Source organism: Stegodyphus dumicola, chromosome 1 (genome assembly GCF_044657685.1).
Source record: "Stegodyphus dumicola isolate Sdum_Otavi_A_Nest chromosome 1, ASM4465768v1".
Taxonomy (NCBI): Eukaryota; Metazoa; Arthropoda; class Arachnida; order Araneae; family Eresidae; genus Stegodyphus; species Stegodyphus dumicola.
In genome coordinates this window covers 51184804-51202669 of record NC_140768.1, presented here as the reverse complement: position 1 = coordinate 51202669, position 17866 = coordinate 51184804, and the positions used below count along the sequence as shown (strand labels likewise).

The 17866-nt window shown below is 29.6% G+C and overlaps 1 protein-coding gene across 5 annotated transcripts in view; it reads right to left on the bottom strand.

Moving 5' to 3' along the window:
• Positions 1-17866, bottom strand: part of LOC118186091 (uncharacterized) — a 68440-nt gene that overhangs the window by 11574 nt on the left and 39000 nt on the right. For all 5 annotated transcript variants that reach the window (XM_035356130.2, XM_035356106.2, XM_035356113.2 and 2 more), the window contains 3 exons: positions 15218-15348; positions 10775-10911; positions 5805-5894 (listed from right to left, as the gene is read on the bottom strand). In XM_035356130.2, the coding sequence (XP_035212021.1) occupies positions 5805-5894; positions 10775-10911; positions 15218-15348 (358 nt within the window). The remainder of the gene's footprint in view (positions 1-5804; positions 5895-10774; positions 10912-15217; positions 15349-17866) is intronic.

The following is a 17866-nucleotide window of genomic DNA, read 5'->3' as shown; positions in this document are numbered from 1 at the left end:
GGCTCAACAAAGCTTAATGATTAAGCAAAAATATTATTAAATTATGATGCCAGTAAATCATATTAAATTGCATACATTTCAATGTTTTAATCCTTTGTAGATGAGAAAAAGAAGTTTTCTTATGTAACTAGGTAATGGTTTATCTCTTATTTAATAATTCAAAGCATTTTAATATACACTAAATACCAAACCTTTCATCTCAATCACCATTTTGTTAATGCTATAGAAATCGAGAACTCTAGCGAGGTTCAGATATTAAATATACCTTAAAACTATTTTAAGGATTTTTGAACAATAATAATTACAATGGTGTAAAATAACTGCATTTAAAAAAGCATTTATAATTAACATAATTAAGCAACATAACATTTTTATATAAAACATTTATAAAGTTAGTTTTAAAGCTTGGATTTACCATGCTAGACCATTTATACTGAGCTTATAATTTGTCAGCTTTATACATGAACGCTCTTTCTTCTGAGTTCAACATATCTTATTGCTAAAAGTACTTTAGTTCATTAAAGCATTATAGCAGCTTCAACTATGCGAATCCGGCTTCAATTATATGAATACTAAACTGAAAGATAGTACACTTCTGTGCAAATTTTAGGATATGCAATTATCTTTAAAATAACTCGAAGATCTTATTCTTTAACAATACTTTTCTTTAGAGTTACAATAATTTGTTTTACAGAAAAACATTTCAGCATAAATAAGAATCAAAAAGGATAGTTTCTGATTATCTGCACCCCAACTGAAAAGTTACAAAAAAGTATTGATGAAGTAAGGCACAACGTCACCAAAAAGAATTGAAGGGATAACCCATGGAGTTACCAGAATGTGCAGTAAACCCTTACCGAGCATGGAGGTTATGTCATTAATACATCACACGTATTGCAAAATTACATTCTGCAAAGTTAACTTTCTCTCTCTCTCTCTCTCTCTCTATATATATATATATAAAAGGGGGGCAAGTTCAGCTTAAGAAAGTATATTTAATTTATACAAACCTAAATATTCATAAAAGGGAAAAATGAAACAAATGTTAGGTGAAAGGATTTCTGTTATTGCTTATTAAGTATGTACATGATACAGTTCTTTTTTAAATAGCTGGTCATTTTTGCTTGAGGTCATTGTTGCTTTATCCAATGCAACTCATCAAAATTTCATGGCAAGGAGTGCAAAGTTTTTCAAGCGTGTTTTCCTATCTTCATTTGGGTCAATCTCCATTACAAAATCAGACAGTTCTTACGCTATAACATTTGGTTTAATTTCTTTCACATCAAAGGCTCTTTCTTCATCTTTTTCACTATCACAACTTTTACCATTTGCTGGTGTTATTAAGGTTATCTAAGTCGTCATTTGCAATTTCATGATCGCCATTCTGGACTAATTCTTTGATTTCTCCATCTTCCATATCTGAAAATCCTTCAGTGACTATTGCTTTTGCAATCTGCATGATTTCTTTGCCTTCGTTTTCAATCGATAGAAATCTTTCAGGGTGGAGGCAACTTCTGGTCAGAGCTGATACCAGAAAGTATTCATTGTTATCATACGAATTCACTTATTGCCATGTGAGTTTAATCATTTCTATGCATCTATGCAGTGTCTTATGTTGAAATCCTTTTAAAATGCCATTAGTGCCTTGTGCTTTTCTTCATCTAGGGATTTATTTGCAGGGAAGTAAACATGCCTGATATAATAGGCTTATAGGAATGTTTTTCTTAATAGGAATGTTTTTATGCTTCCTTGATCCATTGATGTTCGGAGGAAGGAATAAAACCTCTAGATCTGGATGTAGTATTGTGAGGGCTTCAGCACCATATCCAGAGCATTATTGAGAAAAGGAACAAATTTAAAGCTCAGGTTTTGCTCTTCTAAGCAATGCCTGACTTCTTTGACGAATGCGTTTTCAAACGCGCCATTAAAGAGGACTCTTGCAATGCAGTTGATGCTCTGCAGTGTACCACATATAACTGAAATTTTCACACTGGACAAATTACATGGAGACAATTAAGAAAATGTGTACATGCAAAATTATATCTGGCATGGGTTTCTGTATTTATGTGGCAACAGCCATAAAGCTTTTCTTTCCTCCGGATATTTCCACCAGTATGATGGTAGATTATGATCCCTCCTAATGATATTTCATTGCTTTAGCACAGTAGTGGATCACATATTACAATTTTACAATCACACATTACTGTCTTTGTCTAACTTACTGCAATGGGTTGCTTTAAAAATATGCCCCTTTTTTTCCTTTTCAGTATAGAATTTTGGTGCCAAGGTTCATGCAAAATGCTAAGTTTGTGTAATTTTCTAATGCTCTTTACAGTGAAAACAGATTTTTATAAGAACCATAGCCTAACAAGTGAGAAGTCTGCGTGTTTTGTATGGGGGGGGGGGAAGGTGGCATTCGATAAAATGTTGAAACAGTCAACAAATGTTTCTCTTCAAAGTTGCCAACAATCTGCAAATAATCTCTGAATTCATCGACAAGTTCACAACTTTTCAGCAGGAGAAATCCTGATAAAATCAGAAACAGTAATCAGAAAGTACCTCAAAAAGAAACAGTAATCAGAAAGTACCCCAGAAAGAAAAATAATCAAGAATTTGCATATTTTACAGGTCTGTAAATCTATTGTTGAAACTGTTGATTGCTCCTTTAAAATGGTTCATAAATATCTCTAAATGAGTTTCAGTAACAATTTTATTTTCTTCATTTTTCAGTTGTTGAAAACTTTTAAATATTTGAAATTCTAGCTAAATTTTAAGCTACTATAATTCCAAAAATCTATTAAAAGGAAATAAGAAATGGGTGTTTTAACCACGATTATATATATATATATATAAAAGTTTCTGTTAACTGCTAAAATTTCTAAAATGCCACTAAGACCAATTTATTTTTTATAGATTCCTAATGACTAATATAGGAGCTTTCCTGATTGTGCAAAACAAATATTTTCATAATCAAATCAGGATATTCTTATCACTTTTGCTGAAACAAACATTCATATTCTTATTTTGGTGCATTAAATGTTAGCACACACAAAATTTCTTAAAGTGTTAAAAAATTTATAAATATGGTAATAATTATTTTCTATACATGATGCTTATTTACATGTAATTTATACTTATAACTGCACAGTTTGAGGAAAGTGGTGATGTCAACATTTCCTATGCCCTGCTGACAGACTTATCCAAGTTTTAAATATAATAATAATAATAATAATTTTATATATATACACAGATTATAAAAATTGAAATAAAATAACATATTTTTAGAATTTATTTCAGTTTTCATACAATGAAATGTGACAAAATTTTGAAATAAAAATTTGTTTTGTATAAGCTGAAAATAATAGAAAATTCTCTTACGCAGGTTACATAAATTTGTGTGGCCTCTTTACCTATGTGACTAATTTGGCATTAGAAAAATAATACATGATAAGGAAAAAGGATTTAAAGAAAAGAGAAATTTTGCTGTTAGTATATCCAAAATTTTAATTTTAGTACCTTTTAAAGCCATAATAATTTAGTTGTGCATGCAAAGAATTTAATGGCAGAATTAACATAATTCAAATAAAGGAAATCCTTAGCATTGGAAATTTGATAAACAATGTATTTATTTTCTCTTTCATTTAAAAGCATAAATATTACTTTGAAAGTAACTTTGGATACCTTTTTTCTTAAACATAAAATTCTTTGATATACTTTTACAAAAAGAGTTCTTTATTTCCTCAAAAAATGTTTTCTTTCCAATATACTTTTGCCTTCCTCTGACATTTTCTTTCCACGTTATATTAAACATATTGCATGTATATTGCAATGTAATATAATATTGCATATATTAAAAAGATATTTCCTATTCAATAAATTTTATTTAAAAATTTTTTTACGATATGAGCGTTGTTTAGTTATCTATGTGTAAACAATCAAGGTTTAATATAAAAATTAGAAAAAGCGACTATTAACAAAACTTAAAAAGACATGGCCTACCAGCAAAATTCACTAACCCACCCAATCTTTGGTTCACTCAATCTGAGGTACATAGTTTATCAAAATTAGGTAATGGGAAATATAAATCTAACTATAATGCAGATAATTCTAATTTAAGTACGTACTGTGCAAATTCTGAGATCTACTATCATTGGGTTCTGGATTTAAGAGGTTTCCAAATTGTAGATCTAGTCAGGACATGGCAAAATTGCAGCTTCAATTATTGTTTATAGCAGGTCAAATAATGTTAACCACCCCGGAAAAGGATCAGTGTCAGAGCTGATGTTGCCACACTGGGTGGAAAAAAATTCTGGAATTTAGAGGAGCACTGAACAGCAAAAATTAAGGATGACAAAATTTTTAGAATTTAGTAGAGGCACTAGGTAGCAGAATTTAGGGGTGACAAAATGTTTAAAATTTATTGAGGCTGTGGGCCGCAGAATTTAAAGGTAGCAAAATTTTTAAAAATTAGGGAGGCACCGGGCAGCAGAATTAAAGACTTACAAAGATTGTACAGGGTGGCAAATGCATAGTACTGGTCATGCCTCTGCAAACAACCCCTCAAGGACCAAAAGTGTGATTCTAGGCAATATCAGTACAACACCAATCAATGTACTGGTGCTATAGTGCAACTCCCTAGCCTGGAGGTGTTTAAAAGCAACATGCAGGAATATCAGTTACTCAGGAGAAAAATCACATTTACGGCAAACTTGCTTCTTTTTATCGAGTATATTATATTCTCCATTCTACATTTTGTAAGAGGGATAAATTTTTTCCTTCTTATTTATTTATTAATTTATTTTTTGGTTGGTAGTCCAGACATTCAGATATTAGACATCTAGATTTTGAACACTGCAGAACATATGATATAACACAACCTTTATACTCAAGCTTCTTAGAGATAAATAGGTAGATAGTCATATAATTTGGGAGATGCAATAAAATTTAAGCTTGCAACTATAAAGCTTGAAGTACAGAATAACAATTGGCAATATCTAAGCAACTTTTTGATTGACAAAGATTAAAATTCCGTTGAATCTATTTTATATGATAGTTGAAATCTGAGGGGTTCTAGTAACAAAAACTAGGAGTTTCAGGGAGATTTTCATATTAAACGGTAGCATCATTTCAAAAGAGCTTCAAATTGACTTGGATTTACTTTATAATGTATGGTTCAGGTTATTCAAGCATTCTGATGGAAAATATATTGATATTTAATTAGATATTCTAAATTTTATGTTCTTCAGTTAATTTCATTTTGCAATTTTCTTAAACTGTTAAACTGAGGACTCCATCTATCAAAGAACTTTTAAATATGATGAAAATAAAATTAATAATTAATGTACATCGTAGTGAATGGTTAAACCTAGTAATGTACCGTAAATTGATGTAAAATGCAATTATATACAAATGTTAACTGATTAAACATTAGTTGATTCTTCATATGAAGTTCTACAAATGGCTACAATACATTACAATTATACAGATCAAATAAAATTTAACAAGAAAAACAACGTTGAAAATAATCAGAGGTGAGGGAATGAAATCAGCACAATTTAAATTTCATTAATTCAATAAATTTCATTTATTGCTGAAAAAGAATTTTATTAGTAAAGGCTAAAAATAAAAAACTGGATGATTTGGTTATCTACCAGGGCAAAAGATGAAAAATTGGAAGCATTGGTCGCCAGGTTATATCAATACAAAGGTATTAAAAATTATGAATTCTCACAAATTTTTCATAAGAACATGCAGCTAAAAAGAAATCATTTAAATGTATTAGGAAACAAAAGTTAATCACATACTTAAAGTCTTTTCCTTGTCGAAGAGCTGTAAATGCAGTAGCACATGCCTTAAACGGATGGCACACCTTTCCAATTTCCGATACTCCAATACTAGAGATGGAGGATAAGATTTAATAAAATCGACAGGAAAACATTAAGCATATGAATTAATTTCTTAAAAATTAACTATATATAAAAATTGCAGCAATCTTAAAAAAAAAAAAAAAAAAAAAAAAGTCACTTTTAAAGTTATTTGACTTATTACGATAAGGCATGTACATATTGCATATCTGGGCTTTATAATGGATTTCACACAGGGAAAAAAATGCAATCTGAAGCATGAAATATATATGTCTGCAAGAAAATATCTCTTAAAACCCCTCTCCAGATACTCAACAGAAGTCCAGGCAAAAGAACACACTAAAAGAAAATAACGGCCAAAAAAGCCTTTTTTAAAATTCAGTGTGCTTGTTTTAAATGTTTAAAATGCCAGTGAGATGTGATACGAGGAATGTTATTGGATCTTATTGCAAACTTCATTCAAAGAACAAAAGCTGCACTCTAACTGTAAAAAGACATAAACTTCAAATTAATAACACCACTGCACCCAAGTAGCAGAGCAACGTCGTTTGGTCACGGGTCATGTTACAAAAACATTGCAATACGTCGTCTTTAAGACACCCTGATGTCTGCGAAACTCCGCTGTTTTGCAACCATTGCAAAGACGTCTTTGCAGGTGAGGTTTATGTTGAATAGACATTGTTATTGTGTCTTTCACAGGTTATATTTTGGTTGTGAAAGCATCATATCATGACGTCTTAATGTTCTCAGAATTTGACCTTTTTGCAACAGTTGTTAAAATGTCGTTATTATGTCCTTGCGTTGCATATTGATTTATGCAGAAAAGTAAGTTTAGTAATTAATGTATTTTTCTTCTTTTTTAAAATTTTGTATTCCTTGTATTTTCTAAAGTTTAAATATTTTATCATTTCCTGAAAACCAGAAGATAATACAATTTTTTCTCTTTAGACTAAATATGCATAATTAATAATAGCCTTAATTAGTTTCAGTACTTTAAACTATATTTTTTAATAAATTAAATTCTAAGTTACGATTATTTAAGATTTTATTATTTTCCTTAATCCTTTAGCATGTAAGTGAGAGTAATTATGAAAGTGGTTATTATAAATATATAACAATAATAGTAGGTTTCATGCAAATAAAACTCAATCATACATAAATAAAAGTAAAACTATATATGTGCGTAAAAAAAAGAACGTTTCTGATTATAACAGCATTATCACATTTGTTTCTGTTAAATCTCAGAGATATTAAAAATTGCCCCTGTCGTGATAAATTAGGAAGCGGTTCTTACAGTAACATAATCAGTATTTTACCTGAACTCAAGTATAAATTTATTTGCATTTCATAGTAAAAAATATAACCATTAACTTCTACAACTCCAAGATATGCAAATGAAAGACTCTATAAAGTAGTTAATAAACATGATCAAAAATATTTCATACAAAAATATATCTAAATCTAATAACAAAAAAGTTCTATATTCATATCTAAAATGAAATAATAACCTAACACATAACATACACAGCAGCATTATTTAAGAAAAAAACACGAACTAGCAGTGTTTGAAAGTATAAATAGCAGAAGGAAGGTAACAGAACTAAAATTTCCAATTAATAAAAAATTATTTGTGTTTTTAAAATAGTAAGGAATTAAAAGTGAAATAATTATGGATTGCAGTATTTACTAGTAATGCTGATGTTTCTTAACATCATTTCTTTCGATCATATGTAAATGTATTTACTTATTTTTAGTTTCTACATTTTAGAATAGTGGTAGATTACAATGATCATTTCATGCACTTTTAATAATCAATAACTTTCCTTTCGATACTTTCGATTAGAAATCATTTAAATAATATAGTATACGATAGTAAGCTAAGTACGTTAAAGTAAGCTCTTCGTTAAATAGCACAGTGATGAAACTTTTTGTTTGTATTTATTATGAATTCCTTTGTTATCACAAGCACATAAAAAGTAAGCGAAGAAAATAGAATATACTTAAATTTAATAAAGAATAAAACTTAATTTCCAACATTCATTTATTGAGATGATCTAATAGACATACTTAATGGCAATATTTAAAAAAATGTGAATTACACGATGTTTGGAAGAATAGATATTAAACAAAAAGTAATAAAACTGCAATTTACAATCAATAAAACATATTTAGTGTTTCTTAATATTACACTATTAAATATGACATAATTATAGATTACAATATTTCATAGTAATGCTAATATTTCCTTAACACTATTTCTTCGATTATATGCAGATGTCTGTCCACATTTTTATACATTAAGTCTGAGCACCAAACTTTCACTATGATGATATAAGATATAACAGTTAGGACGTTATAACCGAAGCACAACACTAATCTGTGTATCCAAATATTGCACCGCTAGAACCACTGAAGATTGGAGAACACCACTATATAATTTTAATCATCGGAAACATATAAAACACAAAAGCAGAACACTATTTCAGTCTATAGACGTTGCATCAGATATTTTGTAAACAACATATCCAAAATCCAAAAAAATTCTTTAAAATTTTGGTGTGGTCTTGTCCAGCAGATATTTACAAACAAATAAGCACAAATTCCCCATTAGAACAATGATTTCTCCTCAATTCAAAATAAATTGGCCATGAAGCTCTCCAGTATTTAATTACAACGGTGAATTAGATAACCGTGAAGAAAAATTTCCCGGAGTCTTAATGAAATTACGTAGTTAGTAATACGTTTGAATTTGGCACCTAACCCAAATGCCCAAACCTTGAGATGGTCGTTTATATAAGCATCCATAACATCGGTTGAACAGCAATGCAGTGTTAACTTTCAGCATTGCATTAAACCTTTCGACAATTCTGCTGATAATTTAATAGAATCTTTTTAAAATTGCCTAGAAGAATTATTTCAACTGAATACAATTAAGAACAATATTCGCAAGATTATATTTACATAAAAATACTTATCTGGCTCACTAAAACATTTGTAATGTCAATGTTGCCAAATCCCGAGTTTACCGTATTCTAGGATTAAACCAAGCAAGCATTTTTGAATGCATGGTAATGGACAAAAACATTAAAACATAACAAACATTTCCTCACAATTTTTATAGGTAATGAGTTTTGTATTTTTGTCCACAGTTTCTCTAATTTTGATGTCAACATTTATTAGTAATTTATCAAAGAAATTAATTTTGTTGTTTTCCATGAAAAGTGTTAATATTTTTTTTTCTTTTCCATTAATTTTTCTGTTCCGCTTCTCCCAACTGTCGGTGAGATTTCTGTCATATATATTAGACAGCCATTAAATATTCATGAATATGCATCGTCTTTTAACATTGGATGTTTTCTCACAGTTCTTAAAATCGCCCCATTTTTATTCCGTGTATAAATCTTTACACACAATCATATCTTCGTGAAAATCGTATTTTTTGCATTGTATGCGGTAAAATGTTTCATATTATGTCAGCATAATTATTCAAATAAATTCGTCCTTATTTCAAAAATAATAAATAAAGTCATATTTCAGCAGTGAAATAATTGCTAACATGTGATTTGCATTGATTTCAGAAATATGATTTTTTAAAATAAGTAAAATGCATAACTTAATAACTTATTTTATAGATTAGTTTCATTTTAAAATATTTTGCTATAATATTTATAAAAACATATTTTAAGTATTAATTATTTTAACAAAATTTTAAACAATAATTTAGAACATATTTTTAGTACTAATTAAATTTATTAAATCAAAAGTATTCATATTAAATTTATATTTTATTAGATGATTCTACCTTAGATTAATATATTTAGATGAAATAAAGTAATGAAACATTGCAAAATAAAACTTATGTGAACTTCAGATTCTTGAAAGGGCAGATTTAGTCTCTTTTCATTCTAAAAGTAATGCTGATGAGCTATGAAAAAGATACTAAAACGACCACGTCTAAAAGTGGTCATATCATGACGTTTCAGCGACGTTGACAAATTGCCAAGATACAATCGCAAATATTTTTCATCTTCGCTACGTTGTAAAGACTTCGTAAAAGTTACCACTTTGCAACCTCTCGGACCAGTTTGCAGCGTCTTTGCTTCGTCATGTGCTACTTGGGCAGGTTTAGGAAATGTAAGTGGTATTGGGAGACTTTTACATATCTTTGTATTTACAGTAGTGCTAAAATAATTTTTACATGCTTTATTCCAAAGTTAAAAAGTAACTACAATTCAAGCATCTGTCAAAAGTACTTTTTACTTTAATGGGCACTCCCTATTCACGGACATTTTCTGAAATTCTTGATGTAGAATAGGGCACCCCATACACACTCTCTTATAACAAATCCTTGGTCCCATGAGTGTCTGTTAACAGCAAGTTCAACTTTAATTCCTATAATTAATGGATTGTTTAGAAATATCTGTAATAAAATCCCTGCTTATCTATACAGATTAATAATATAATATAAGAAAAAGGAATTTTTTGCATCTTTTATATGTGTTTCTGTCAACAGCAAAATGAGTGTTTGGCAAAAGGATATTTAAAAGGCTTAAAACGAATTTTTTATATCTGTATAATCTGAAGTATGTAGAACCATATTAGTTTTAACCATTAAAAATTGTTTTACTTATTACATATCATCGAAGATTTACTATCAGCAATTTTTTACTCACTATTACATTCAGTAATGTGAAAACCAAAATCTCTTTTTGGCACCATGCAAATTTAATTGAATAATCTTGCACTGTTAAAGTCTCAAACATGTCCAAATATCAGAACTTAGCAGCACAATGCACAGATATGATTATAGATAATTTTGACATATTTTTCGGAATTAAAATAATAATTATGCACTACTTTTAAACATACATACAAAAAGAACACTTTTCTAAAAAAATTAAGAACTATACCTATTAAAGTCACTATATGTACAGTAGTGAATAAATTCCTTTTGAATGCCTTCATCTTTAATATAATTCAAACCACACTGGGTAGAGAACTTCAGCAATTCTTCAGTTTGGGAAGGATCATCAACTGAAAATTTACCCTAAAAATAATTTAAATACTGATCCAAACTGTTTAAATATCACATCAAAGAAATATATTAATGAAAGATATAGTATACACAAATTGAAAATTTTCTCTAAAAATATTACAATATCCAAAAATTAAGAGTATTACATAAGTCTGGTAACATCCAGTTAAGATGAACATTAGAAGATAATTATGTGGAGCTAATTTAAGTTTCATGAAAAATGGATAATATTCATTGTTATTAAATGATTTTTAACACATAAATTGCTAAAAAAATGACATGAATTTATTATAGGGCTGTTACAAGAAAAAAATTAACTAGCTCACATTTGAAAGTGCAACAAATACTTTCAACAATAAAAAACTGGAATATCTTTATTGAAAAAAATAAGGTAATTTTTACAATAATAAATATAAAGAATAATGTTAATCACCAAAGCAAATATTACCATATATACCCGTGCATAAGTCGAGATATTTTGGACAAAAAAAAGACTTCAAAGTGTGGGGGGGGGAGTCGACTTATATGCGGGGCCATAAAAAATTAAAAGAATCAGAAGTTCAAAAATTTCTTTATATAATGCAGTTGTTTTCTTCCTGCACACAAATTGGACGACTTATCAAATAAGTCACTTACTTGAAGTAATTTCATGACTTAAATTATGTGACAAACTAATCACAGAGTTTCATACTTTAACTAGAGTAAGTTTCGATTAACGCGATGCTTTTGCCTGCTGGATGCTGATTGGTTGTTCGGGGGCAGAAAACTCTTCGGTTTAACGTCCAGATTCGACAGATTCTTTGCTAGAATCACGTGCCCCACTGTTAAATTTTACTGGCTTTTGTCAGTACGTTTTTGTTTCCCTTCTTTTTTCTGTTAATATGGCTGATTTATTGGTAGTTAAACAGAAATGTCAGTCATACGCTGCTGGATTTAAGTTAAAAGTTATTTCTTTCGTGGAAGAGACTAATAACTGTGCTGCTTTTTGTCAGTTTGGGGTTGACGAGGTTTGGGCAACATTAAAAAGCTCGATATTACATTAATTGCTCAATGGGTTAAAGATGCTTGGAACAAAATACCCTCTGAAATGATTATAAAATCATTTAACAAATGTTGTATTAGCAACAAACTAGACGGCATGGAAGATGATGCTGTTTTTGAAAGTGAAAATGATGACGAAGGCTCTAGATTGTAACAATACAGAGTTCAATACTGAAAATATGTATGATGATGAGCCAATGACGACAGAAGAGTTCTATGAAATGTTTGGCGAATCTGACCAAGAATCGTACGTTGAAGGATTTTGATTTTGTTTATTTACCAAGGTATTTTTTATTGCATATTTACTTTTTTTCTCAGATGATTTTGAATAAATGTAGTACTTAAAAAAAAATTTTTCGAAGTTTCTCGATCGATTTCGGAAGTGGGGGGTCGACTTATACGCGGGTTTCTTATTTTCTACGAATTTTTTATGTGGAAGTGGGGAGGGGGGTCGACTTATACGCGGGTATATACGGTAATAAACTTTTTGGTTCCAGCAAAATCCAGTACACTTAAAAATTTTAAATATCAGCTTAAAAAACAAAACGTATTATAAGGTTGGAATAATGCATTAAAAAAATATATAGCAATCCAAGCCCACAGGAAAATGTAACACATAAGTTCCTTTTTCTAGTTCAGCAGCTGATTTCAAATTTAATGATATATTTGAACTTAATAATTCCTATGCTATGCAAGAAAGAAATTTAGCTTCTATTAAAATCAGCATTTAATTAAATTATACATAATCCTTCAAATATATGACTTAATTATGTAAAGTGCTGCACATTACTCATAAATTCAGTCAACTTGTAACGAAATTACATTTCTAGCACTCATCATAAATTACAATAATTCAAATAAATGTAAGCAGCACTAAATTAATCCAATTTTAAAACTGTTTCCCTGCAAATTTCTTCATAAATTTAGTGGAACAGAAAAACTCAGACTGAAAATTCTGAAATATTTATTAATAATTTTGTTCCTTTGCTATTTCTATTACCTTCAAATACATCTTAAACTATTTGTTACCCATAACTAAATAGCACAGTATACCTCTTGCACCATATGTTACTTAATCACTGAATCAGTTACCACTTTTTTTAAGCTCTCACTGACAAGTAAAGCAGGTCAACATTTTCATAATCACTCATAGTATTGAATATGTCATTAAAGTGTATAATTGTAAGATGTTTATGACATTATAACTTTCTTTTTAAAATTTCAAATAAAGTATATTTTGGAACTACAAAGTACAAAAATTCCAGCAGTATTTTCATTTAAATTCCTTAGGAAACAAAAACATATAAAAATGAAATATGTTAAATATCAAGCTATTATTTTGTTTTCTGTACAGAAATTCAGCAATACTTTTACAAAATTCCTTTATTTGGGGAAAGGGAGAAGTCAGAACATTACAACTGTGCCCCTATACTTGCAAGTAAGGCATTTGAAGACCTACTTTAGTTACATAAAATCACAGAGACTAGATATAACATGACACATACACATATATACATGAACAGGAAAAGGCTTAATTGATAAACTGTGTACATTAAAACATTGTAATATTAAAAGAGCAATTAAAATAAAAAGAAAGGCTTCAGATTTTAAATTACATCTGAAGGGGCCTTTTTTAATGCTTTGTGTGTTACCTTTATTTATTAAATATCATGTTCTACCTATTCAAACCATAAAATTCAGTTCAACAGCAATATAACAAAATAATTTTGAAATCGTTTAGTTTTTTAATCAAAAATTCGTTGAAGTGTACAAAATATGAAATTGATAACAAAACAAATTTCAAATTAAAATTAGGGCTTCCACATGCGCATATTCTATGGAAGATTATGTTATTTAAATTTTGATGGCTCTAGGTACCGTTGTTTTATCACAATGCGAGAAACATACATATATTTGTGCAGATTCTTCATTATTTAATTTTTTAAAATATAATACAAGGTGATAATATTTGGTGGCAACAATTTGAAAAGTGATTTGCCGTTTACAGTTTTCAACGCAAAATGCAAAAACAAAATTATTAGTCTTTCAGGGCAAATTGCCCCTTTGGAATAAAAAATATAATGTATGTTTCATATAGTATATTTCTTTTCTTGCATGTATGAAAGTAAGGTGGTTCTAATATTTTAAACTGATCCTCTAGAGATAATACAGCACTAAATAGATACAGTACTGTACTTATCATACAAATGAAGATCATATTATTCCATTAAAAGTGTTGTATAAGCAACAAGATATTAATTCAAATCATTCATGTATACATGCACTTAGGGTGATAATTGCTGCATATGTGAACAAAAAGTGTAGATGCGAGCATTTAGGCTATTTAATTCACTGATGTAGATTCTTGTTTGTTTGCAGTTTTTTCAAACCACAAATTATGCTATATATTTCTTCAATTTTCAAAAAGGAAGGAGAAAAATTCCTTTTTAGGGTGAAAAGGCTGTAATAAGTCAGGGATGATGATTGGCTATGGATACTAAAAAACAGGGGAAAAAAAAAAATGTGCACGACTACATAAAAGTTATGAATATTAAATGTAAATAAATTAAAGCAAGATGGAACAAATTAGCCCTTTTTACAGAAATGAGTACCATTATGTATGACTTATTTTTCTCCTTTAAACCTTAAAAGAAATTGCATTTTAAAATCTTTTGTAAATTTAAAATATTTAATATGATAATAAATATTTGCTATTCATTAGAATCTTTCATATTAAACATAGATTATTACTATTTTAAACTTCAGAAGCTAATCTTCCTGCAAAATAGTTGTACTCATTTCAATATAAAGGACTAATTCTAAATTTTTACATTAATTGAAATATGATTAAAAATACGGAATTCTGATCCATATATGTTTTGTATTAAAATATACCAACAATCTTAATATTTATGAAACACTAAATCAACATTTAAAGATATATCAGTTACTAATAAAATAATAAAGGTAACAATGATATTAATATGATTTTACAATTAGGTTAAGAACCTTAAAACAACAGCAACCTCAGATTAGCATTGATTTTGAGGGTAATCAAATAGGTCTTTCTTTTTCAGACGCAAAATATTATTTTGTTTGTTCAATAGAGTTTTCATTAAAATTTTTTATTTAAAATCTTCAATCTAAGGTTTTTTAAAAATTTATATTTTAACTAATGAGTTCATTTCAACTGTAAAATAATTTGCTAAATGAAAGGTATGAACTTCTTTAAAACACAATGGCTTAAAAAGTACATTTAATAAAATGGTAATTTTACCTGAAGTAAGAGAGCAATGGCAACACTTAAAGATACACATGCTGAAACACATCTCTCATCTTGATGTGTAGCTAAGCATATTCGTACGGAATTTGAAGTAACTTCATTTAAATCATGAAAACGAGGTATACCTGTAAAAAAGAAAAATAGATGTCTATGATAATAATAAAAGAAAAAAAAATACTAGGAATAAATAACAGTAAAAGAATGTGTGAAAAGTTTTTCAATCACTTTGAATTATGCAATTTTTACATTTATTTTTGTAATGCTGAAGATTATGTGAAGTTTGTAAATAGCTCCTTAGACAGAATCAGTTACAAGTATTTATTAAATAATTAGCATGGTTTAATTGCATTTACGTAATATTTTTGGTATTTTGTGATCATCTGGTGCCCCTCCAGTTCTCCCCCCTGCAGTGAAAAATTATTAATTTACTGATAATTATGAGAATTAGCATAAATGTTTTTGGAGGGGCTATTATTATAACTCACAGGTACGGTTATGCTCATAAATAACAATAGGAAAACTTAATATACAAGAAACAAAAATTGTATAACACAAAATGAAAACATAAATCTCTATGGTCGATATTTATATTTTTTGCAGCCAGTGGAAATCTTCAATAATGGCCTTCAAAATTTCTACGAAACAGTCTCTTGTCTACATAGACACATGTAGACATGAGATGTACTTAGATGCATGTAGGCACAAGAAGTTTTTAAATTTTTAATCTTAGACATATGTGTGGTATATGCATGTGCGGGTTGGCTGTTGTGGTGTGTATACTAAAAGATAGTCAAAAACATGGCAAATTTATTGAATATTGAAATTGGGGTGTGCAGATAACCAGAAAGTACCATATTTCTTTATATTACCTTCAATAAATACTTATCATTTTCGTTTCTGTTTAAATACCCCCTCCCCCCCCAAAAAAAAGCCTCAAACAATGTACATTAAGATACAATAACACACCGAACAAATATTAATTTAGAAGTCAAACAATAAAAATCAGCGTTATATTTTTAAAATTTCACAGGACTAGTTTCAATGGTTTTACCAAAACATCATCCTCGGCTGCAAGAGCGCAAATGAACAAGATAAGATATAATGATTAGATAAGATATGATAACAAAGCCTGGACAGGAGATAAGCTACTGGCACCATCTGTTGATGAAACCAGAACTAAAACATAATTTCTTTAAAGGCTGAAGGCAAAGATGGATTGGTATTAGGGTCGTTAACTAGAACAGAAAGATTTTTTTTAATGTGAAATGCCTCTAGAAAATCCAGTTCACCAATGGAAGATGTTTTTTGAATAATTTTGGCAGCAGAAGACTTTTGTGTTTCCTTTTTTCTAACATATGCCTCATGTTCCTTAATGTGAAATTTTAAGGCTCTCTTAGTTTGGCCAATGTAAATTAAACTGCACTGGCAAGAAATCCTGTAAATACCCCAGGAATTCATATCCGGAATGGGGTCCTTGAGTATGGAACTCAGAATTTTATTGATGGAAGTGTGGCGTTCCGACAGATACTTCAACTTCTATTCATGAGATGGCGCCACGTGTAAAATCCAGTTCTTAATCGGAGCAGCAAAGCGACATCTTTACTCACTCAGACTTCTCGACACACAACGGTACGCGAAGGTAGCATGAACTGTGTTCCGAGCTCAGTGTTGATCTCTTCAATGTAATTTAAATTGTAATTTAGTACTTAATATATTCTTTTGTTATAGGAGATTGTCTACTCTTATTTTCTTTAATTATATCATGCATTAAGCACACACGACCACCAAAAGTGGTGACCTTTTGACTGAGCACGCTACTGACAATGGATTTTCAACGACCCTAAGCCACGTGCATCCAAGGCATTCTGAAGAACTGACTAAAAATAACAACGAATATGGACATTAAACGTATGCTACAACGTACCCATTCAATTATTTCTAGAAGTATTGATATATATTGCTTGTTTTTTTTTCAAAGTCGTGCATATCATCGCAAGGAGCTTCAGCAAATCATCAATGTGATCTGTTCCGTTCCGCTGACTTCGCCGTCGTGCAATAATTCTTTGATCATTCAACTTTTGTGACAAATGTGCTACAACAGTGATTTTCGCTGAATGTGCTACATCAGTAACTTTTGTGCAACGTGCTACGGCAAAATTCTTCCCTCAGTGTTCGAAAGTAGTGAATTTTTTTCCCACGTGCTACAGGAGTGATTTCCTTTTTCCTTCGAAAGTGCCTTAGCAGTGTGAAGTGGTGATTTTGTGTGTGCGCAATACAAAATGAACGCATCATTTTTTTTTTTCTCAAATAAGGGTTTCTTTTCAAATGCATTTCGGTAAAATATTATTTGTGTGTGTAATTGCTGACCCTGTCTTATTTGTGTGTGTATCGTTATGTAAATTTTTTCTGCATGGTTAAAATATTTATTGTTATCATGGTAAAATATCAATAGTGTATCCTCATGCTACAATATTTGTGCTGATAAGTGTTTATTAATTAAAGTGAAAATTATCTATCAGTATGCCCGACGATATTCCACCAGAGCCACAAATCACACGCGTTGCGGTGAAGCCACCGCCTTTCTGGAAAAATAATCCTTCATTGTGGTTCGCTCAGATCGAAGCACAATTTTCTATCGCTCGC